Raw genomic sequence first — 24640 nt, forward strand, 5'->3', positions numbered from 1 at the left:
AGGAAACGCCTAAAGTACCCTTCCTTGTATAGTTGTCTTTGCAAGCCAAACTGACGTTGCTCGGTCATTCTGCCACAAACTTTGTCCAGGGCAAATCATGTTGGCTGGATTTGCTCTCATGTCTCTCATCCCGAGACAAATAATGGATCACAATAAGTGAGATAGATCCGGCTACCACAACATTGAGATTTTTCCAAATTTACGTTCTGTCACTGTCACCACATTAATTGGTCTCAATCACTTTTGTTTTTGGTTGAGGAAAGACAAATGATAGGTAGCTATATGATGAATCACGACATTAATTTAATATGGCCCATTAAACACGTTCTGCAAAAACATATAGAAGAAGAAATGCTTATATATAGTCAGCCTATCATCGTGCTATTGTTATAAGAAAATTTATTTTTAATCTACCAAATGAACAAGTAATATGTATTGAGTTTTCTTATTCATCTACAAGAGACAAATCAACCTGCAACTTGCTTCTTTTCCTGTATACAAAACAGGTGCGAATTCGCTTTATTTTTTTTTCTTTTCATTTTAGATGAGAAGTATTGTTACTGATACTTCAACAAATTATCATGCACACATTCTCAAAATAATAATTTCCCTTCAAAAAGAATTAGACGACATATTTATAGTACCAATAACAACTCACTTTTCAATTTATAATCTTTCGTCTAGCTTTTTTCTTCTCCAATGCTATGTTTGCGCGTATCCATCGGTTTGAAACATTTAGTGTCATATTTACTCCTTAAGGGAATGTTGCAGCTTTCTTCTTAATATCTTTGAGTTGAATAGTTTGGCTGTGTATATATGTTTAAGTTTCATCCATATTCACTATTGACTACAACTATGCATTTATACTGTCTTCAATTAATCATTAATCTTCGAATTTCAAAGAACAGATTATTCTTACATGAAAATCATATTGATTCTATGAAATTTGTTGATATTTTTAATATATCCCTTTATAATTTTTTATATTCTACCTATATCACAAATGATTGTATTAATTTACCCATATCATAAGTTTATCTGCCTATTCCATTGTTCATATGTTACCTATAATATAGATTGATTTAATATTTTTCTTAATCTAACTCTATCACATATTAAATGTGATTAAACTCTTTCATGTAAGAAATATGAATTTCATAGAATCAATATCAACAAAGAAATATTGTGATATAGGTACCTGTGATTAAACTCTATCACATTGTTCATACTCTTTCCAATTGCATAGTGACGTCACAACTCTATAAAAATACTACACGACTTCAAGTTTGACTTATTATTCGTAGACATATTTGCGTCTTTAGCGGCGTTGATGTTCAATTGTGTAAAAAAGGACATTGATTACTCTCCGTACGAAGAAGGCGAGCGGAGGTGAGCAATTGAATGCACAACTCAGATTTTGGATTTATTATAATTGAGTTTTAATTAAGTTTCGTAGATTTTTTTTTCCTTTAAATTTTTAGGTTGTGCTCAAATTTTCGTTAAATTTGTGTGTATTTTTGGTGTCCTTTTATCTGAAAGTTTTGGTTGCCTGAGGATGGTATGTCTCTTCACTCCCCCCTTTCTCTCTCTTTAAACTCTTTTTATAGATTATATTTTGTTTGATTGCAGAGTTTTTGGTTCTTAAAATCTCCAATTTTTTAATTTGGTTTCCTCTTGATTATTGTTGCCTAAAACTCTATGAAGGGTTACTGTTCATCACCCATGTCCGGACGGATTTCCCTCGGTTTTTCTTATGCTGAGACTGTTATTTCGGCTTTTCTTCTTTTTTCGCTTTACTTTTGCTTCACCTTCGTTTTTTAATTATTATTTTATTTTTCTCTGTGTGAGACTAAAAGCAGAGCTTTTTGTGAAGTTAGTGTTGAAAGTCCAAATCAAAATAAAGTGACTGAAATTGGTGGAATATAAATACTTTTCTTCTAGATGTCAATATTTTTCAAAAGTGAGAGAAAGCAGAGTGTGACAGCCTTTCCTTTTTCAAAAGTTGAAGACTTTTGTTCACTTTTTCTTTCTTTCTTTTTACATATATTTGTCTTCATGCACGCCCGTGAGCACGTGCAGAATATATTTAGAAAAAATAATAAAAAGAATTTGAAAATTTTGAATTTTAACAGTAAGGATAAAATGAAAGGTAAAGTAAATAATATCAAGATTGATTTTTTAGTGTTAAAATGTAATTTTTCGTTAAAGTAAACAGTGCCATAAGCTTTTTGTTAAAGTTTCCAAGATATTTTTTAAATTACAGCATGCTACACGTGACGTACATGTTTTAAATGTATTTATATACGTAAATAGACAAAAGAAAAGTCGAATATTTGATGTAAATGAAAAATTTTAGATCATGTTAGAAGAAATCACAAAATAAACCAATTAAAACAGATGTATTCAAATAATAAAATCGATCTTTATAGAATTTACATTAACAATAAAGAAAATAGTATTTAATAAAAAATTGATTGAATCATATTATTGCTAGTCCATTGTGAGACTATGCCTACTTCATTCCCCTCAATGTAGATAATACCTTTTGTTAGAAAAAAAAAAAAAACAATCATCTAACAATTAATTTAATCACATTATTATTCGCGTGTAAAGTTTTTTTTATAACCGATATTACACGTCTTTTAAGATATTTTGAACGTATTTAAAAATAAAAAAAATTAAATCATATTATTACTAACTTATTATAAGTTACTAATTTTAAAATAAAAAATAAAAAAAAAACTACACCAAAAAGTTAATTATAAAATTACCCTTGTATTATTTTATGCATTCATTTTGCTGCTTTTGATTTTTTTTGGGTTGAAGGACATTTTGACCATCCATGACCTCAAAGTGGGGCTCTGGCTTTATATATAAGAAGATTAGTCTTTGTTTTGCATTGTTTGTTAAAACCACTTAAGTGGTTCTTTTGTTTTTGCAAGTATAGCAAGCCTTCCCGTAAGGCTCTTTTAATGCATTCCAGCAATAAGAAATTGAGTAACCCCTGAATTTTGGGCACTTCTGTAAAAGCAGGCCAATTTCAAAACTGCAAGTACACACGCGGATGCGCCTAGCAAAATGGAAGTGAAGTACTAACATTTTACAGGGCAGAACCTTCAAATGGTATTTTCTTAACTTCTCTGTTCACAAATTACAGATTGCATAACAGACCTCTTTCTAATATTGGAAACACTATTTGATATTTGAATTGATACTTGAGTTGAATGAACATCAGATTGGTCAATCAATTTAGATATTAGATTTCATTTTTGTATTATGTTTCTCAAAATCATATTTTAATCGTTGCTATTGGTATTAAATGTGATAATGATGCTTTATAATCAATGCAATGTATTATCTAATATCATGTTGATTTTGTCATCTGAGTTTCTTAGAAAGCTCGCAGCGCGGTTACTTTTCCGACTAGGGTTTTGACTTTTTATTTGTATTTTTTTGGAAATTGCAGAAACCTGGCATTGAGATTTGGTTCATTCAGCAGTAGGACCTCAGGATTGAAGACTGAGTTATTGTAAGTTTGCTTTCTTTTTCTTTTGTTTTGGCAAGCGAAATCTCAATTATGCTCCACTATTGTTTTATAGTGTTTTTGTTGATGTTGGTACACTCATATTACTGTAAAATGAGCTCTTTATCTTGGTTTGTTTGGCATATGAATAATTTTATCTACTCTAATTGATATGCCCAAGTTACAAATGAGGACTATTAGGTAAAAAAACATTAGTTGTATAATTCCAGGAAAGGTGTAAATGAGAACTATCAGGAAAAAGAATAATAGTTCTATAATTTTAGGGCTATGAAGAAGGTCAGAAAAACAATTTTAATCATTCAATTGTATTCAAAATTTCATTTCTATTGGAGCTGAAAACTGACGTCGCTGGAAGAACGTAATCTTGCTATGCCTTCAGTTTGGATGAGAAAAGCAGTAAGCTTTTTCAATTTTTTTCCCTTTCATGTAAATGATACTAGATTAATTCTTTTAAGCATTTCTACCGGTATTTTCCTTACCTACTCATTCTTCATAGAGATCCTTTCTAACTATGAGTGTTTAGAATCGTACCTTCTATGACTTTTTGCACAGAACAAGCTTCACTTTCAACCTGGTTAGGCTTCAATCTACCAATTAACTTAATGTCATGTCTTCTAATTTGTACTAGTTGAGGCTTTCAAAATTAATGTTTGATTTTTACCGTTTCTTATATTGTTTTAGGCACCATGTGAAGTGTTAAGTGCTATACATTTTAGGTAGAATGAAGAAGTGAATTAGGTCCTCTTGAGAATACAGTAGATAAATCCATGGGTGTCAACTTGGTTTTTAGATTGTTTGTTCACTAATAACATAGATCTCAATATTCACACCTCCAAAATATTTAACATCATCTACCAACTAAATATTAAATTGCACTGATCTAAATAAGAGCCTATTAAATTAATGGATCACAATAAGTGAGATAAATCTGGCTACCACAATATCGAGATTTTTCCAAATTTACGTTTTGTCAAACTGTCACCAAATATCGAGATTTTTAGTTAAGGAAAGACAAAGGATAGGTAGCTATATGATGAATCACAACATTAATTTAATATGGCCCATTAACCACGTTCTTCCAAAACATATTGAAGAAGAAATGCTTATATGATTAAAAAAAAGAAGAAGAAATGCTTATATATAGGTAGCTTATCATCGTGCTATTGTTATAAGAAAATTTATTTTTTATCTACCAGATGAGCAAGTAATATGTATTGAGTTTTCTTATTCATCTACAAGAGGCAACTCAACCTGCAAACTTGCTTCTTTTCCTGTATACAAAACAGGTGCGAATTCGCTTCTTTTTTTTTTTCTTTTCATTTTAGATGAGAAGTATTGTTACTGATACTTCAATAAATTATCATGCACACATTCTCAAAATAATAATTTCTCTTCAAAATGAGTTAGACGACATATTTTTAGTACCAATAACAACTTACTTTTCAATTTATAATCTTTCGTCTGGCTTTTTTCTTCTCCATTGCTATGTTTGCACATATCCACCGGTTTGAAACATTTAGCGTCATATTTACTCCTTAAGGGAATGCTGCAACTTTCTTCTTAATATCTTTGAGTTGAATAGTTTGGATGTGTATAAATGTTTAAGTTTCATAAACATTCACTATTAAGTACAACTATGCACTGATATTGTCTTCAATTAATCATTAGGCCTAATATATGGATAGTATCTTCTTTGTTTTGGCTGAATTTTCCTTTTTTTTTAATTTTATATTTTTTTTCTTCTCTTTAGACCATGATCCAATCCTTGGACAACAAAAAAAAATTTAGGTTTTAGGCTTTTAGCCCATAAATAGTTTTTTCTGCTCCAACCCTTATGCCTAAAATTTTAGCCCTAGATTATTAAATAATGAATTTAGGTTTTTTTTTTTAAATTAACTTTAAAAAAAAATTTATGTAGACTATGAAACACTTTTTTTTTTTTTTAAATTTAACCTAAAAATATTTATATTCCGATAAATATTGAAATATCACTAAATCGATACATGAAACTCATGAAACACTATGGAAGAATATGAAACACATGATAAAGATTTGTGTGGATGTTTTTGGAAATGGGAAGAAATGATTTTAGAATATGGTAGAAAGAAAAATTGGAAGAATTGTAGGAGAAAAGTGAGTTTTGTGTGGATGTTTGAACAAATACATAGGTATTTATAGAGTTTTTGGGTGAATTTTGAGTTAATTGTTTTTTTAATTATTTTAGCCGTTGGATTTAAAATTGGACCGTTAGATTTGATTATATTCGATCTCAGCCTTTGGATTCAATAAATATATAAATATAAAACTATAAATTAAATAAATTAAAGTGGACTGTTGGATCTCCAAGACCCATTTGATTTTGCCCGTTGAATCACCAAATGGAGCCGTTGGGCTCGTGTCACAGGCCGAATGCAACCCGACATCCCCGCATGGGTGGGCCAACGAAGTTGAGGCGGGTTGGGTTAGCGCGCGCGTGCTGGGTTGTGGGCGTGTTTGGGCTGGGCGAGTCCATTCCACTCTTCTTGTTCCAGTCTCACACGTGGGCTCCACACTAAATTTTGGGGGGAATTGAGTTTTATTTTTTTAGTTCTAACGCTTAATACTATTTTAGCACAAGGGTTGGAATGAAATGGGGGGAATAGAAGGGAAAATTTGAGACTCCCAAGTGTTGGAGTTGGTCTTAAAGTTTACAATGTCCCCACACTTTGTTGTCTTTTATTACCCCGCCATCTTCATTTCTGTTCACTTTTTGTCTTTTGTATTATTATTTTTTTCCATATACAAGATAAATAAGCATTTTTAGTTTTGTTTTTATAGTAAACTTGATATAAGTTCAATTTTGTGAGCCATAATTAGAAATAGTCCGCTTTAAGTTTTTGTTGCGATAGGTCCGATGGATTACATGTTAGTTTATTTTTATTTTCATACCAAATATACCCTAAAATTTATAAATTGTAGTAAATATGTAAATACACACAATACCTTAGTTATAGGATTAATTATTTTATAAAATTTACTGTCATTGATTATTAATTTGTAGCTGAACTTTTCTCCTTTTTTGTTAAACTCTTTTTAGTGTTTTTCTTATCAATATCATTGTTTTCTTATGAAAATCATATTGATTCTATGAAATTCGTTGACGTTTATTTACCTATATTACATATTTTTTTTAATGTATCTCTCTATTATTTTTTATATTCTACCTATATCATAAGTTTATCTGCCTATTCCATAGATTTTTTGTTCATAAGTTACCTATAATATAGATTTATTTAATATTTTTCTTAATCTAAGTGAAACAGTTAGAGCAGTAAGCATAACACACCGGTCTGAGTTCTACCAGTATCTTTTGAACGTCGACCACTCTAACCTGCAAGAAAACCAATTAACCAATAAAAATCACCAAAAAAAAAAAAGAATCCAAATTCCACAATAAGCAAAAAGAGTGAGAAAAATAGTGGCACATTGAAGCCGTGGATTACGAAGTGAGTGGTAAGGATAACTTATGTCATAGGAAGCTGCAAACTTAAGCAGACTAACTAAATGAAAAGACCAGAGACCTCCAACATTTCCACTATTTTGCTAATTGAAAAGGGTAGCGAAGGATGGTATGCACCAAGTTATATGGATTAAAATTAGGGTTGAAGGTGACTGTTTGGCTGTACAAATGTTTCTCCCCCTCCAGATATATAATTCTGGCAAATGTTCAACAAAAATATATGAATGTATGATGTACACATAACCCAAACATATCTAGTATCATCATGTGATGAAAGAAAAGAAAAAAAATGTATATTATTATTTCATAAGAATTCGGTGTCTTCTGTTCTGCATTACTGGATAATTGTGAAGAATTTCAAAGGTTTGTAACATTCCATAGTCGTGAGGGATTCGTATATGGACAGAAGATGAAAAAAAAAAATCAAAATCTTTTATTTTTATATATGCTTGTGAATTGAATTGTACAGCAAAGTTAATAAGATGTAAAGTGAGTGGTTCTTGACATCATAAATGCACCATATATGCAAGGTTGTATTACTGCATATACAGTCAATTTTCTGTCACTGTCATGGTACAATATTGTACAACTAATTAATACAATTTTTTGCCTCTTAGTTGATCAATTTTTGAACTTTTAGGTATTGAATTATGTTTGAAAGATATGAAAGAGACAAACTAAAACATGAGCTCACCCATGTTCCTCCCGGAGGTTAATTATGCAGGATGGTTGTAACAAATCCCATTTAATTACATTTCAACTAAAAACATGGAATTAAAGCACCAAAATAAAAAAACAAAGAAACAAATTAAAGTAAAAGATAAAGATGGACCCTTTTTGAATTAGCATAAAAAATTTAGCATAAACTTTTACTTCATATTCAAATATTACTAACAAACAGTATGCCAAGCTAAGAATAATTAATTGTTGGATTAATATGATTACTCATACCGGCTTTCCTTCGAACTTGTGTCCACAACCGGGACACTGCTTGGATCCTCACATCTAATGCTCTTCAAGCTTTTGCATCAATGAGATCGAACTTTTGATGGACCCAAAATTACTCTTACTCATTGCTCTTTTCAAATGAGATGCTATCTTCTTCTTTTTCTCGAACTCATCAACATATACCGTCTTCTGCGAAATTTTCATCATCCTTGTAAAAACGCCTACTGCTCATATCCCAGCCGCTTTCTCTCTATACAAAATCATATACAACTTTGATTGAGATCTGCTGATGAATTATATGCCCAAAAGGATACTCTTAATAAAGAGTAATGAAAAACATATATATGTTGGATTGACTCTGGGAATTTGGTCGAAGATCAAAATACGAACTAAATATCAAGCAAGAAGAACAACTTTATCAACTGCTTTAAATGAGCCAAAAACACTTTCTGCTTTCAGCATGATCTGGAAGTTGCAATGCTATCTATGAAGCGTTTGATACTCGTATTCCAGGGTCCAAAATGAATTAACTATTAAAATACAGATCTTTTGGGGATAGTTTTCCGCCATGCTTCCATAGAAATGAAAACTCATAGCTTATATTTGAAGCTAGTTAAAGTTAAAGAGATTATCATAATTCATTCAAATCTTTTAGTCCACGATCAAAAGAGCAAACCCTTCATAGATTTTTAGGCAACAATCAATAATAAATAAAATTAAGACGAAACCAAATATAAAAAAAAATTGGAGATTTTTAAGAGCCAAAAACTCTGCAATCAAACAAAATATAATCTACACAAAGTGTAGAGAGACAGAAAGAGGAGAGTGAGGGGGATTACCATCCTTCAAGGCAACCATAACTTTCAGATAAAATCACACCAAAAAAAGCCTCAAATTTAACGAAAATTTGTGCACAACCCAGAAATTTAAAGGAAAAAAATCCACGAAAACGCCGGAATCGTCACAAAAACGTCGTGAAACTCTGAGGAGTTTTCGAAAATCCTCGTCGAAACCCTAACGAATCGAGGCATGCGACTGGTGTTTCTTGTTCCTAAGATGAAAGGGAGACGATTGGTGAAACGGTGAGGTCCGATTCGCTGGCAGTCGAAAGAAGAAAAGGAAGGAAGAAGGGAGAACGAAGAAAAGGATTAAAAAAAATTAAAAAAAATCAGTATATATACTATGTAAAAATGATGGCATACCTGTAATAACACAAACTTAACATGGGTAAAAAGAAAATGATGGCATCACAGAGTTACACCAGGCAGTAGTCAAGTTTCAAGTGGGATCGGCCAAAAACTAGCTTGTCATCATCATATGGATCATTTCGTGAACACTGAAAAGGATGAACACTTGCTTGTTGAGCATGGAATAAGGAATTGCTGCAAAATATGCTACTCTTTGTGAAGACATCGGAATAGAAGAATAAAGTTGCATTAACTTGTTGAATACAACAACAAGAACAAATCCATTTTCGAGTGTATTCCTTAAATTACTTATCACGAAAATGACACTATTCTAGTTTTGTAGTCGATTACAAATCAAAATGAGTATTTAGGTCATATAAACTTGCGAGTGGAATAAACGAATAAAGCTGCAGGAACTTGTTGAATACAACAAGAAGAATAAATCCATTTTCAAGTGTACTCTTTAAATTACTTATTGACATTATTATAGTTCTGCAATCAACTACATAGTATTTAGGTCATGTAAACTTGAGAAGCTTACTAACCCATAGCTAGTTGGTACTCACATCCTTGACTTTCCATTGCCAATATTTAGTGTAAAGAATTTGATGAAAACTAACATTACTTTTTAAGATTCTCAAATTAAGTACTACAAAAAGAAAAGCCTTTATTTACATCAACATCTTCTGAAATTCAACATTCATCTCACTTTATCCCATGAAATACAGGAATTTAATGAATCAATAACAATACAAATAGTTTCTATAATTTCTCATTAGTAAATCCAATAAGGTCGGCCTCATTCACATGGTCGTTACATAGACCTTATTAACAATTGATCAGAATCCAAACTATTTCACAAAGAAGACACAAACACTATAATTCAGACGATCTAATTCAACCACAAATTCAGATGCCATAATTATTCAAATTTCAGTTTTGAATCACATACATATATACTTGATATGTTTTACGTTTTGTTTCTATTAGTCTATCTTGTGATTTTATATTATCATTACATCAATAATCTATTTGTAGATGCAACCTTGTTGATCTGTTTCCAACAACCTCCTTCAACGATCCAACTAATGGAGACTGGATTCAATAGACAAACTGATGATGAGCATCTCGTCGCTTCCATAATTTATTCACTCTATATACTTATGGAATCCCTCGTGTGCATTGTGAAATCATTGAAAATATGCACTTACGGGTTTATTCTACTATGGTTAAACTGTGAATATGAAGGTAAAAGAGATTTACATTGGTGAAAGAAGAAACACTGCAAGGGCTTATAAGAAGTTGAGCTACTCTCTATATTGTCAATTGATTTTATCGTGGAACCTCAACTTTCTTTATGGTATTAGAGCAAGTTGACCCACATTTGTGTCCCAACGGCCACATGTCACCAAATTCGTGTTGTCCACGTGTTTGGCTTGAGAAATCGTCACATGTGAGCAGACATGTGAGAATGTGAATGTAAAAGAGCCTTACATTGATGAAGGGAGAAAGAAGTTGAAATACTCCCCATATTGTCATTAGTTTTGTGATGGAACCTCAACTTTCTTTACAAACAACCTTATTGGAAGGCAAATCTTTCTTCTTCTATGTTCGTTTTTATGTTTGGAAAAATAGATGCATCCACTTTTCTGCTTCAATGATACTCATTCAAATTTAAATGCTTTAAAAATGGTTTAAGAATATGCGGAGATTGCTTGCTCATATTGCAGAGCACCTCCGCACACAAAGGTAAGTAACTATTCGATGCCATTATGTACTTTCTTGCCATTATATTAGAGTGACACCATTAACCTTCTCGCCATTACATATAAGGGTACCCGTGTCATCATATGATAATACCATATAATATTTATTTTTACAATAATTTATAACCCGCAAGCCTCAAACTCTGCCGACAGAGGAAGTCTTCAAATTCTGGTAAGCTTTTCTTGCACATATGGGTTTATTATGAAGAGAAATGTTAAGGAGATTCTATTAAAAATGAAAGAAATTTTTTTCTATACCCGTAACACAATTAGTACATCACGTGTAATTATATAAGTGGTGGGAAATTTATTTTTATGTTATTGATTTTTTAACACAATAATCTAACCACTTGCATAGAGACACGTGATATACCACTCTGTATACCAGACACATTGAAAAATCTTTTCAAAAGTGGAACTTTCCATGGACTCTCTGTCATCTTATGTTTTTTGTACAATGTTTTATAACGATGATACAAGAATTGTGCCAAAAATATGAAGTGACAGAGAATCCACTAAAAATTCCATTTTGATGGAATCTCTTATCAATTTTCTATTATTAAAGTAGATTTTGTAGGACTTTAGACGATGTTATAAGGTACAATTATTTGTTTAGACTATTAAATTCAAAACAAGGAAAGGAATACAATAATTGGATTTCAAATTATTAGTCATTTCAACTACATCTAGTTATCTCAATTCTCAAATACACGTGTCATAATTTGACAAAAAAATACACATGCACTGTAACATTTTCTATTTATTGTACAGAATTTGGCTTGGTTGCCAAAGCCACATATTTTCTTTTAAGTTTCTCCCTCCATATTTTCTTTTAAGTTTCTTCAAGGGATCCATGAATAGTAGGAATTTTTCTTAATCAAAATAAACTTTAATCATCCATGATTAATGATTGTAATTAAATAGCAGATAATGCTTGTGTTCCTCCGGAGAACCTATTTGTCTTCCACTTATAATTAATGTAACTTCAACTTATGAACTTCACAATTAAAACCGTTCACTATCTTTGTCATTATTTAAAAACCATACCTGCAACAAAAAAAAAAAACATTCAATTTAGATATCGTTTTTCTGTCTATACGTGTCAAATCAATTAACGATTTTGAACATTGAATTATATCAACCATATATCTTTGTCATTATTTTTATAGATATCGTTTTTCAATTTTATAAGTGTCTACTATTGAGTACAACCTGCATTAATATTATCTTCAATTAACCACTTAAGCCTAATATATAGATAGTATCCAGCTTTATGAACCTCAACTACAAAGTTTTTTATCAGAAGACTCGTGTAATTAAGAGTGAACTACTTATATAAATTATTAGCGTACTTCTGCAATGTGCAATGGCTGTCCACATCGTCTTATCTTGTATAGAGCCAACTTTACAAGTCCAAATCTTTTGCACTCAAGAATCCATGTGACCTCTCTGTGCCTTTTCTAATTTAGTTACACCTGGTTTTAACTTATCTTCAAGTAACACCGTTAAAAAATATAAACTAAATAATAAATAAAAAAAACCTAGCATTGCCTTAATCCCCACCCACCCCGACCCTACCTCGCCGGCGGACTTCCTCTCCTCCTCTCCTATCAGTGCCGGCGAGCACATCCAATCAAATTGAAAGTATTTCCAGTTTGTGGATTTTTTTAACCTTCAATATTGTTTAAGTTAGTTACTTCCCATGATAGTACTGAGATTGATTTTCATAAATTCCTCCTCATCTATTAAAATCAGAAATGCCGGGGAATAAAGTGGAAGATAGCAGCAATCAAGCTCCAGAGGACATAGAAAACGCCAACGAAGTGGCTTCGAAGAAAGGGAAAGATAGCAACAATCAAGCTCCAGATGACAAAAAAAGCGACGACATAGTGGCTTCGATGAGAAAGAAATTGGATGGCTTGTCACCCCTATCCCCTCACTGTTGTATCTACAGAGTTCCTGAGCGACTACGGTGGGTGAAGAGGCCGCTCTACACACCCCATGTAGTCTCGATAGGCCCACTCCACCATTACAGAGATAACAGAGATAACAAAGATCGCAAAGTCTTGTTATACATGGAAGAACACAAACAGAGGTACCTACAGCATTTTCTAGATCGTACTGAGAAAGAATTGGAGTTTTATGTGAAGAAAATAATGGGCCATGAAAAACAACTGCGTGGTTGTTATGAAGGAGAAGCCGCTGAGTTTAGCAGTGAAAAATTTGTAAGTATCATTTTGGTTGATGCCGCCTTCATCATTGAGCTCCTATTGAGGAACTTTAAGCGTTTGGAGGATGATAATGACTGGATATTCAAAAAACCATGGATGTTGCAAAATATAGCGCCTGACATGATTTTACTTGAAAATCAGCTGCCATTTTTCATTCTTGAAGATCTTTTCGCAGATGTCACTTCTAACCGGGATAATGCTGAGGACCTGCCTTCACTAGTAGAGCTTTCTTACAAGTTCTTCCAGAAGACGGTGCGTTTACAGGAGAATGACACTTTGTTGGCGAATAAAATATCTTCTTGTTCGGAAGTAAAACACTTTGTTGATTTGATAAGAACTTTACATCTACCAAGAGGGCCCACATCTTGTTGTAGTCCTAAGGTTAAACACTTCTGCGATCTTATAAGAAGATTTCTACCAACTAGGAAGTCACGAACGGAGAGGCCTCTAAATATTCGTGAGAGGCCTCTAAATACACCATGCGCTAAGACACTACACCAGGCTGGAGTCAAGTTTCAGGTCAGTTCAAGCAAAAATTTGTTTGATATAAAATTCAATATTAATAAGGGTATTCTGGAAATTCCACAACTAAAAATACACGATTACACGGAGCTTACACTCAGAAATCTCCTTGCATTTGAGCAATGCCATTGCATGGAGAATCACATTAGTGATTATCTTCGCATCATGGATGGTTTTGTAAACACCCCAATGGATGTAGATCTCCTTGTTGACTCTGGAATTTTTGTGAATACACTCGGCGACAACAATAAGGTTTCTGATCTGATTAACAAACTTTGCATTGGGGTTTCTTGGAACAACGAAAACTACTATTTTGCTGCTCGTTCTGAGGACCTAAATAACTACTGCCGACAGCTATGGAACAAATCGAAAGCAAGCTTGAAACAAAAGTATGCAATGATTTCTGTCTATGCTGGTTTTCTCATCTTATTCACAATCATACAAACAGTGTGCTCTCTTATCTCTGTCATTAACTAAGTATCAATCCTTAATTCGCCAATTTCTCCCTATCCTTTACGTAGTATTTGCTTGTTGTATTTGTTTGTCTGGTTTGTCCGTAGTGAGATTCATCTGTGTTGTAGGCATTTGTAAACCCTGTTTTGCTAATAAGAGCTGTACGGTTTGTGCTTATTTCTGCTTAATTTCTCATCTATAAAGTATTACGTCAAAAGAGTTGATAGAATTTCACATGCAGGTAGCTTGCAAAAGACAACTATATATAGACAAACTTTCACATCAGTATGTATAATACGAAAGCTTTCTTATGTACCGTACTCATACATCTGACCACATGAAACTTTTTTGGTACAACAATAGTATTAGTCAAGTAGTTGTTAGGGCAAAGGAGAGTCGGTGAAGAAGGACCAATATATGTCCAATCTGCAAGGAGAGTCGGTGAAGAAGGACCAATATATGTCCAATCTTGCAGATTGGACAGATTTTATGGATGATGATATATAAGGATATGGTCAAAAAGTCAAGTCATAAAAACTGACTACCATGAAAGAAGGACCAATATATGTTCGAGAGAGTGAGGGGAGGGCGTTCAAATCTTCCAGTGATCAAAGTAACAAACCAGTCATAACCAAATGCTTTAACCGAAACACGAAATAACCACCAAACATAAGAATTCGAGAAACCAAAAATAAATGCAAACAATTACAATAAAATTAATATTTAGCATAATCAAATTAACAAACAATGCATACAAATTTATTTTCCTAGCTTCTTGCACATCCTCTGTCTGTGGGAAACATATAAATTTTTTTTTTTTACAAAATCCATTAATCATTTCATGAACTTAACAACATCCATAATTACAGTGGTACTCTGTGGTGCAATTATAAATTGCAGTGTGTATAGTATTATAACTTTTAACCATGTAGATGATGTATAAGTGAATAATTAAAACGAAGAGTAAACATAAGCATACAACAGATTAAAGATGCCGTGCAGAAAACTTACTTGTTGAACCACTCAACCCTATATTTCATCTCCTTCTCTGCCATACCAAAAATCTACACAGTTGTTTAAAACCAAATTCAGGTCTTTCCAAAACTCGCGGAGATTGTTTGAAAAACACGAATTTATAGCAATAATTCAAAACCAATGAAAACAAAATCCATACTCAAGAGTAAAAATTAATCATCTTGTTCATTCCTAACTCACAGGAAATACCTAGGTTTCACTTTTACTAATGTCGAAACACCGCCATCATTGATCAATTAGAAAAATAAGACCCAATTTGACTACACCCAAACTCACAGAACACCCAAATTCCCAACACCCATTGAACAATCTAACCATAAATTTCCAAAATCATGAGCATTGTTAGGGGCAGCTGCCATTAGAATCTTAAAATTCCGAAAGGTAAAATCTTAAAACCTAATGCTGAGGCCCATTACGAAACATAGAGGAATTATAACCGTAACAAATATAATCAAATACGCACCAAATCCCTAGCACGAAGCAATTAAGATGAAAAGCTCTTAAATCAACCACCAAAGTCAAATTAACAATTGTTCCCATAAAAGAAGTGAAATTGGATAAAAAGATACCTGATTTCGTTCAGAAAAGCGAACTGCGAAGCTCGAGTCGCCGAAGCAGCAGGCGCACGCGGACGATTGTGCAAAAAGTGAAATTACCTCCAAGCTCAGGTCCTGATTGGCAAATTATTTGGTTCAGAGTTTGGTTTTTCGGCCGTCAAACGAAAAACAAAACCAAAACAGATCCGGCCAAAATCGGAGAAGAACAGAGGGAAACGAACGCAAAGACCGCGAAGACCTGAATCTTACAACAATTAATTGAAAAAATTTCTTCCCAACCAATCAGGAAATCTTGTTGGATCCACCACCATTGAGAAATGGCTTTTATTGGACATGAATTGTCGGCAATGACAAACCAACCCAATGCTAAATAGAAATGTGAATTTTTTTCGAGACGAAATTAAAAGTTACAAAGAGAAGGCGCAAGGGCATGAAGATCTCGCCTGGGACGGGAGATGCGGCAGAAGCAGGTGTTCTGGAAATCACAAGCATGCTTCTGAATATTAAACATCAACATTACTTGCATTCCAAAATATGTTATAATGCACCCTCTTTTTTTCTCATCTTTCACAACGTAGATTAGTTAATGATGATTTTTTTTTTTAAATGTTAATAATAGTTTCTTTCGCATCACATAAAGAAGAAGGATAAACAAAATTGAATATTCTTTAATACAAGTCCATTTTTTGTATGCCTTATTAGAAATAGTCTACTTTATTAGAACACGTACGATTGTAATTAAATTTTATTTTATTGTTACCTTTTTATCAAATTAATTTTTGATTAAATTAAAAAAATAAGTAATGTTATTCCTTGATTGCAGGAATACTCATGTTTATTGTTTCTAATCTTTGGACCGACTCAAAATAGAAGAAACAGAATTAAAGAGGGATGCTTATTTTGTTTCTTGAAGATTTTATTTTTTTATGTTTGAATGGTAGTTTGCATGCCTCTGTTCTACAATTCATGGCCCCATAGGTCATGGCCCACAATTATACACGTCCATTAAATGAAAGTTCCTCCATCTCCACGTGAAGAGGTCATTATTGCCAAATGACGTAATCTTGATGATGTCACTCTGTTATTGGTTGTTAAAACCCTAAACAAAGATCTTCCAACGTGCATAGTTTTCCAACCACTCGAAAAACTTTACGGATTGGTTACTTGGACGATTAGTCTCAATCCCTTTTGTTTTTATTTAAGGAAAGACAAAGGATGGGTGGCGATCTGATGAATCACGACATTAATTTAATATGGCCCATTAAACACGTTCTGCAAAATGAGGTAGATTCTCTGCTTTTTTATTTTTTGTGGTTTTTTATTTATATAATTACGATTAAGTCATGTTATTATATTATTTTTTATCAACAATTTATATTACTTGTATTCCAAAATATGTTAATATTCACCCTCTTTTTTTCTTATTTTTCACATCGTAGATTAGTTAATGATGATTTTTTTTAGAATATTAATAACAATTTCTTTCACATCATATAAAGAAGGGTAAACAAAGTTGAATATTCTTTAATATAAGTCCATTTTTTGTATGCCTTATTAGAAATAGTCCACTTTATTAAAACATGTACCATGATTGTAATTCAACTTTATTTTATTGTTACCTTTTTATCAAATTAATTTTTTGATTAAATTAATAAAATAAGTAATGTTATTCCTTGATGGTGGGAATACTCATGTTTATTGTTTCTAATCTTTGGACCGATTCAAAATAGAAGAAACAGAATTAAAGAGGGATGCTTATTTTGTTTATGGAAGATTTTAGGGTCTGTTTGGTAATGTACTTTAATCCAACTTTTTAAACTTAAAAACAATTTTTAAGTTTTAGGCCTTAAAAACTTATTTGGTATGACTATTTTTAAAAACTAAACTCAAGATTAAATAAAAAATATAGTCTATTATCTAAAAACATAAAAAGTGAGTTTTTAAACTTAAAATCACTCATTTATTTTTTCTTCCTCCTCCTCTCACTCCAAATCTATCTCTCTTTTCTTCTTTCTCTCTCCTTTTTTTTTTCTTTTACCGTTTTGGTCTCTTCTCCAATCCGTTCTCTTTATTCTTTAGGTTTTTTTTTCTCACTCATCTTCCACTCTACCTCGTCCGATCATCTCCCTTCTTTCTTTTGCCTTCAATCATCTCTTATTTTATTTCCTCATCTCTCCTCTTTCTTCCTCTTTTGCAACCTGCTCTTTTTAGATTTCTTTGTTCTAGTTTAAGGCTCAAGGTTTAAAAATTTTAAACGGCAAACCAATCAAGTTTTTAAATCTTAAAAAAATTATTTTCAAGAAATATTCTTAAAAAATATTTTAAAAATTGATAAAAAAAATTAAAATAGTATACCAAACATACTCTTAATTTTTTATGTATGAAAGGTAGTTTGCATGCCTCTGTTCTATAATTAATGGCCTCATAGGTCCATTAAATGAAAGTTCCTCCATCTCCACGTGAAGGGACCATTATTGCCAGATGATGTCACTCTGTTATTCGTTCTTAAAACCCTAAACAAAGATCTTCAAACACGCATGGTTTTCCAACCATTCGAAAAAATTCACGGATTGGTTACTTGTATGAATACCACGTTCCATCAATTTGTACATAACTCGAGAACTGGTTGACTGTTTGTAGTTTGATTGAATTAACCGAACGCTAGCATTACTACGTTAAATTATAGAAAAATATAAAATATACAAATTTATGAAAATATTGATATAACTATATTATTTGATTTTGATGAAAACTTGCTAAAATTTTCTAGTTAGTATACGGTTCAGTAGTATTCATCTTCACTTATAAGTAAAAAAATTTTAGGTTCGATTCTTACTAAATACAAATTTGAACTATATTATTGCTAGTTTATTGTGAGGCTTAGCTCACTCCCCACTCCTTTAGTGTAGATAATATTCAAAATTTAAGAGTTTTTTTATGTCTTTTGAAGTTTCTCTGATTTTTCCAATATTTTCATGAAAACATTAACTGTATCGAATAAATTCTAAACATTGGGAATAATAGAGGTGGAGGGTAGGAAACGCCTAAAGTACCCTTCCTTGTATAGTTGTCTTTGCAAGCCAAACTGACGTTGCTCGGTCATTCTACCACAAACTTTGTCCAGGGCAAATCATGTTGGCTGGATTTGCTCTCATGTCTCTCATCCCGAGACAAATAATGGATCACAAGAAGTGAGATAGATCCGGCTACGACAATATTGAGATTTTTCCAAATTTACGTTCTGTCACTGTCATCACATTAATTGGTCTCAATCACTTTTGTTTTTGGTTGAGGAAAGACAAATGATAGGTAGCTATATGATGAATCACGACATTAATTTAATATGGCCCATTAAACACGTTCTGCAAAAACATATAGAAGAAGAAATGCTTATATATAGTCAGCCTATCATCGTGCTATTGTTATAAGAAAATTTATTTTTAATCTACCAAATGAACAAGTAATATGTATTGAGTTTTCTTATTCATCTACAAGAGACAAATCAACCTGCAACTTGCTTCTTTTCCAGTATACAAAACAGGTGCAAATTCGCTTCATTTTTTTTTCTTTTCATTTTAGATGAGAAGTATTGTTACTGATACTTCAACAAATTATCATGCACACATTCTCAAAATAATAATTTCCCTTCAAAAAGAGTTAAACGACATATTTTTAATACCAATAACAACTCACTTTTCAATTTATAATCTTTCGTCTAGCTTTTTTCTTCTCCAATGCTATGTTTGCGCGTATCCATCGGTTTGAAACATTTGGTGTCATATTTACTCCTTAAGGGAATGTTGCAGCTTTCTTCTTAATATCTTTGAGTTGAATAGTTTGGATGTGTATATATGTTTAAGTTTCATACATATTCACTATTGATTACAACTATGCATTTATACTGTCTTCAATTAATCATTAATCTTTGAGTTGAATAGTTTGGCTGTGTATATATATTTTTTTCTTGTGCTGATGAGACCGTTATTTCGGCTTTTCTTCTTTTCCGCTTTACTTTTGCTTCACCTTCGTTTTTTAATTATTATTTTATTTTTCTCTGTGTGAGACTAAAAGCAGAGCTTTTTGTGAAGTTAGTGTTGAAAGTCCAAATCAAAATAAAGTGACTGAAATTGGTGGAATATAAATACTTTTCTGCTAGATGTCAATATTTTTCAAAAGTGAGAGAAAGCAGAGTGTGACAGCCTTTCCTTTTGCAAAAGTTGAAGACTTTTGTTCACTTTTTCTTTCTTTCTTTTTACATGTATTTGTCTTCATGCACGCCCGTGAGCACGTGCAGAAGATATTTAGAAAAAATAATAAAAAGAATTTGAAAACTTTGAGTTTTAACGGTAAGGATAAAATGAAAGGTAAAGTGAATAATATCAATATTGATTTTTTAGTGTTAAAATGTGGTTTTTCGTTAAAGTAAACAGTGTCATAAGCTTTTTGTTAAAGTTTCCAAGATATTTTTTAAATTACAGCATGCTACACGTGACGTACATGTTTTAAATGTATTTATATACGTAAATAGACAAAAGAAAAGTCGAATATTTGATGTAAATGAAAAATTTTAGATCATGTTAGAAGAAATCACAAAATAAACCAATTAAAGCAGATGTATTCAAATAATAAAATCGATCTTTATAGAATTTACATTAACAATAAAGAAAATAGTATTTAATAAAAAATTGATTGAATCACATTATTACTAGTCCATTGTGAGACTAAGCCTACTTCATTCCCCTCAATGTAGATAATATATTTTGTTAAAAAAAAAAAAACAATCATCTAACAATTAATTTAATCACATTATTATTCGCGTGTAAAGTTTTTTTTTATAACCGATATTACACGTCTTTTAAGATATTTTGAACGTATTTAAAAATAAAAAAATTGAATCACATTATTACTATCTTATTATAAGTTACTAATTTTAAAATAAAAAATAAAAAAACTACACCAAAAAGTTAATTATAAAATTACCCTTGTATTATTTTATGCATTCATTTTGCTGCTTTTGATTTTTTTTTGGTTGAAGGACATTTTGACCATCCATGACCTCAAAGTGGGGCTCTGGCTTTATATATAAGAAGATTGGTCTTTGTTTTGCATCGTTTGTTAAAACCGCTTAAGTGGTTCTTTTGTTTTTGCAAGTATAGCAAGCCTTCCCGTAAGGCTCTTTTAATCCATTCCAGCAATAAGAAATTGAGTAACCCCTGAATTTTGGGCACTTCTGTAAAAGCAGGCCAATTTCAAAACTGCAAGTGCACACGCGGATGCACCTAGCAAAATGGAAGTGAAGTACTAACATTTTACAGGGCAGAACCTTCAAACGGTATTTTCTTAACTTCTCTGTTCACAAATTACAGATTGCATAACAGACCTCTTTCTAATATTGGAAACACTATTTGATATTTGAATTGATACTTGAGTTGAATGAACATCAGATAGGTCAATCAATTTAGATATTAGATTTCATTTTTGTATTATGTTTCTCAAAATCATATTTTAATCGTTGTTATTGGTATTAAATGTGATAATCAAGCTTTATAATCAATGCAATGTATTATCTAATATCATGTTGATTTTGTCATCTGAGTTTCTTAAAAAAGCTCGCAGCGCGGTTACTTTTCCGACTAGGGTTTTGACTTTTTATTTGTATTTTTTAGGAAATTGCAGAAACCTGGCATTGAGATTTGGTTCTTTCAGCAGTAGGACCTCAGGATCGAAGACTGAGTTATTGTAAGTTTGCTTTCTTTTTCTTTTGTTTTGGCAAGCGAAATCTCGATTATGCTCCACTATTGTTTTATAGTGTTTTTGTTGATGTTGGTACACTCATATTACTGTAAAATGAGCTCTTTATCTTGGTTTGTTTGGCATATGGATAATTTTATCTACTCTAATTGATATGCCCAAGTTACAAATGAGGACTATTAGGTAAAAAAACATTAGTTGTATAATTCCAGGAAAGGTGTAAATGAGAACTATCAGGAAAAAGAATAATAGTTGTATAATTTTAGGGCTATGAAGAAGGTCAGAAAAACAATTTTAATCATTCAATTGTATTCAAAATTTCATTTCTATTGGAGCTGAAAACTGAAGTCGCTGGAAGAACGTAATCTTGCTATGCCTTCAGTTTGGATGAAAAAGGCAGTAAGCTTTTTCAATTTTTTTCCCTTTCATGTAAATGATACTAGATTAATTCTTTTAAGCATTTCTACCAGTATTTTCCTACCTACTCATTCTTCATAGAGATCCTTTCTAACTATGAGTGTTTAGAGTCGTACCTTCTATGACTTTTTGCACAGAACAAGCTTCACTTTCAACCTGGTTAGGCTTCAATCTACCAATTAACTTAATGTCATGTCTTCTAATTTGTACTAGTTGAGGCTTTCAAAATTAATGTTTGATTTTTACCGTTTCTTATATTGTTTTAGGCACCATGTGAAGTGTTAAGTGCTATACATTTTAGGTAGAATGAAGAAGTGAATTAGGTCCTCTTGAGAATACAGTAGATAAATCCATGGGTGTCAACTTGGTTTTTAGATTGTTTGTTCACTAATAACATAGATCTCAATATTCACACCTCCAAAATATTTAACATCATCTACCAACTAAATATTAAATTGCACTGATCTAAATAAGAGCCTATTAAATTAATGGATCACAATAAGTGAGATAAATCTGGCTACCACAATATCGAGATTTTTCCAAATTTACGTTTTGTCAAACTGTCACCAAATATCGAGATTTTTAGTTAAGGAAAGACAAAGGATAGGTAGCTATATGATGAATCACAACATTAATTTAATATGGCCCATTAACCACGTTCTTCCAAAACATATTGAAGAAGAAATGCTTATATGATTAAAAAAAAGAAGAAGAAATGCTTATATATAGGTAGCTTATCATCGTGCTATTGTTATAAGAAAATTTATTTTTTATCTACCAGATGAGCAAGTAATATGTATTGAGTTTTCTTATTCATCTACAAGAGGCAACTCAACCTGCAAACTTGCTTCTTTTCCTGTATACAAAACAGGTGCGAATTCGCTTCTTTTTTTTTTTCTTTTCATTTTAGATGAGAAGTATTGTTACTGATACTTCAATAAATTATCATGCACACATTCTCAAAATAATAATTTCTCTTCAAAATGAGTTAGACGACATATTTTTAGTACCAATAACAACTTACTTTTCAATTTATAATCTTTCGTCTGGCTTTTTTCTTCTCCATTGCTATGTTTGCACATATCCACCGGTTTGAAACATTTAGCGTCATATTTACTCCTTAAGGGAATGCTGCAACTTTCTTCTTAATATCTTTGAGTTGAATAGTTTGGATGTGTATAAATGTTTAAGTTTCATAAACATTCACTATTAAGTACAACTATGCACTGATATTGTCTTCAATTAATCATTAGGCCTAATATATGGATAGTATCTTCTTTGTTTTGGCTGAATTTTCCTTTTTTTTTAATTTTATATTTTTTTTCTTCTCTTTAGACCATCTCCAATCCTTGGACAACAAAAAAAAAATTTAGGTTTTAGGCTTTTAGCCCATAAATAGTTTTTTCTGCTCCAACCCTTATGCCTAAAATTTTAGCCCTAGATTATTAAATAATGAATTTAGGTTTTTTTTTTTAAATTAACTTTAAAAAAAAATTTATGTAGACTATGAAACACTATTTTTTAAAAAAAATTTAACCTAAAAATATTTATATTCCGATAAATATTGAAATATCACTAAATCGACACATGAAACTCATGAAACACTATGGAAGAATATGAAACACATGATAAAGATTTGTGTGGATGTTTTGGAAATGGGAAGAAATGATTTTAGAATATGGTAGAAAGAAAAATTGGAAGAATTGTAGGAGAAAAATGAGTTTTGTGTGGATGTTTGAACAAATACATAGGTATTTATAGAGTTTTTGGGTGAATTTTGAGTTAATTGTTTTTTAAATTATTTTAGCCGTTGGATTTAAAATTGGACCATTAGATCTTTTTTTACCGTTAGATTTGATTATATTCGATCTCAGCCTTTGGATTCAATAAATATATAAATATAAAACTATAAATTAAATAAATTAAAGTGTACTGTTGGATCTGCAAGACCCATTTGATTTTGCCCGTTGAATCACCAAGGAGCCGTTGGGCTCGTGTCACAGGCCGAATGCAACCCGACATCCCCGCGTGGGTGGGCCAACGAAGTTGAGGCGGGTTGGGTTAGCGCACGCGTGCTGGGTTGTGGGCTCGTCTGGGCTGGGCGAGTCCATTCCACTCTTCTTGTTCCAATCTCACACGTGGGCTCCACACTAAATTTTGGGGGGAATTGAGTTTTATTTTTTTAGTTCTAACACTTAATACTATTTTAGCACAAGGGTTGGAATGAAATAGGGGTAATAGAAGGGAAAATTTGAGACTCCAAGTGTTGGAGTTGGTCTTAAAGTTTACAATGTCCCCACACTTTGTTGGCTTTTATTACGCCGCCATCTTCATTTCTGTTCACTTTTTGTCTTTTGTATTATTATTTTTTTCCATATACAAGATAAATAAGCATTTATAGTTTTGTTTTTATAGTAAACTTGATATAAGTTCAATTTTGTGAGCCATAATTAGAAATAGTCCGCTTTAAGTTTTTGTTGCGATAGGTCCGATGGATTACATGTTAGTTTATTTTTATTTTCATACCAAATATACCCTAAAATTTATAAATTGTAGTAAATATGTAAATACACACAATACCTTAGTTATAGGATTAATTGTTTTATAAAATTTACTGTCATTGATTATTAATTTGTAGCTGAACTTTTCTCCCTTCTTTGTTGTTAAACTCTTTTTAGTGTTTTTCTTATCAATATCATTGTTTGCTTATGAAAATCATATTGATTCTAT

The 24640-nt window shown here is 31.7% G+C and overlaps 2 protein-coding genes across 14 annotated transcripts in view; both read left to right on the top strand.

The window, feature by feature from the left end:
• Positions 1-14325, top strand: part of LOC137720153 (UPF0481 protein At3g47200-like) — a 63817-nt gene extending 49492 nt beyond the window's left edge. Inside the window, exon 2 of the mRNA XM_088685918.1 lies at positions 12700-14325. Within this exon, the coding sequence (XP_088542044.1) occupies positions 12700-14174 (1475 nt within the window). The 3' untranslated portion in view covers positions 14175-14325. The remainder of the gene's footprint in view (positions 1-12699) is intronic.
• The window catches only part of LOC137713003 (UPF0481 protein At3g47200), an 81570-nt gene that overhangs the window by 54681 nt on the left and 2249 nt on the right, over positions 1-24640 (top strand). For 2 of the 13 annotated variants that reach the window (XM_088685924.1, XM_088685926.1), the window contains exons 1-4: positions 19154-19283; positions 20985-21074; positions 21409-21481; positions 22692-22781. The gene's annotated coding sequence lies outside the window, so the exon portion shown is untranslated. Of the gene's footprint in view, positions 1-372; positions 507-1194; positions 1390-2766; positions 3124-3466; positions 3530-3564; positions 4831-19153; positions 19284-19726; positions 21075-21408; positions 21482-22691; positions 22782-24640 lie in introns of those variants that run through there. The other 11 variants (XM_088685923.1, XM_088685925.1, XM_088685927.1 and 8 more) reach the window with 9 other exon arrangements.

Source organism: Pyrus communis, chromosome 15, assembly GCF_041283825.1.
Source record: "Pyrus communis isolate YQ-2024b chromosome 15, ASM4128382v1, whole genome shotgun sequence".
NCBI lineage: Eukaryota > Viridiplantae > Streptophyta > Magnoliopsida > Rosales > Rosaceae > Pyrus > Pyrus communis.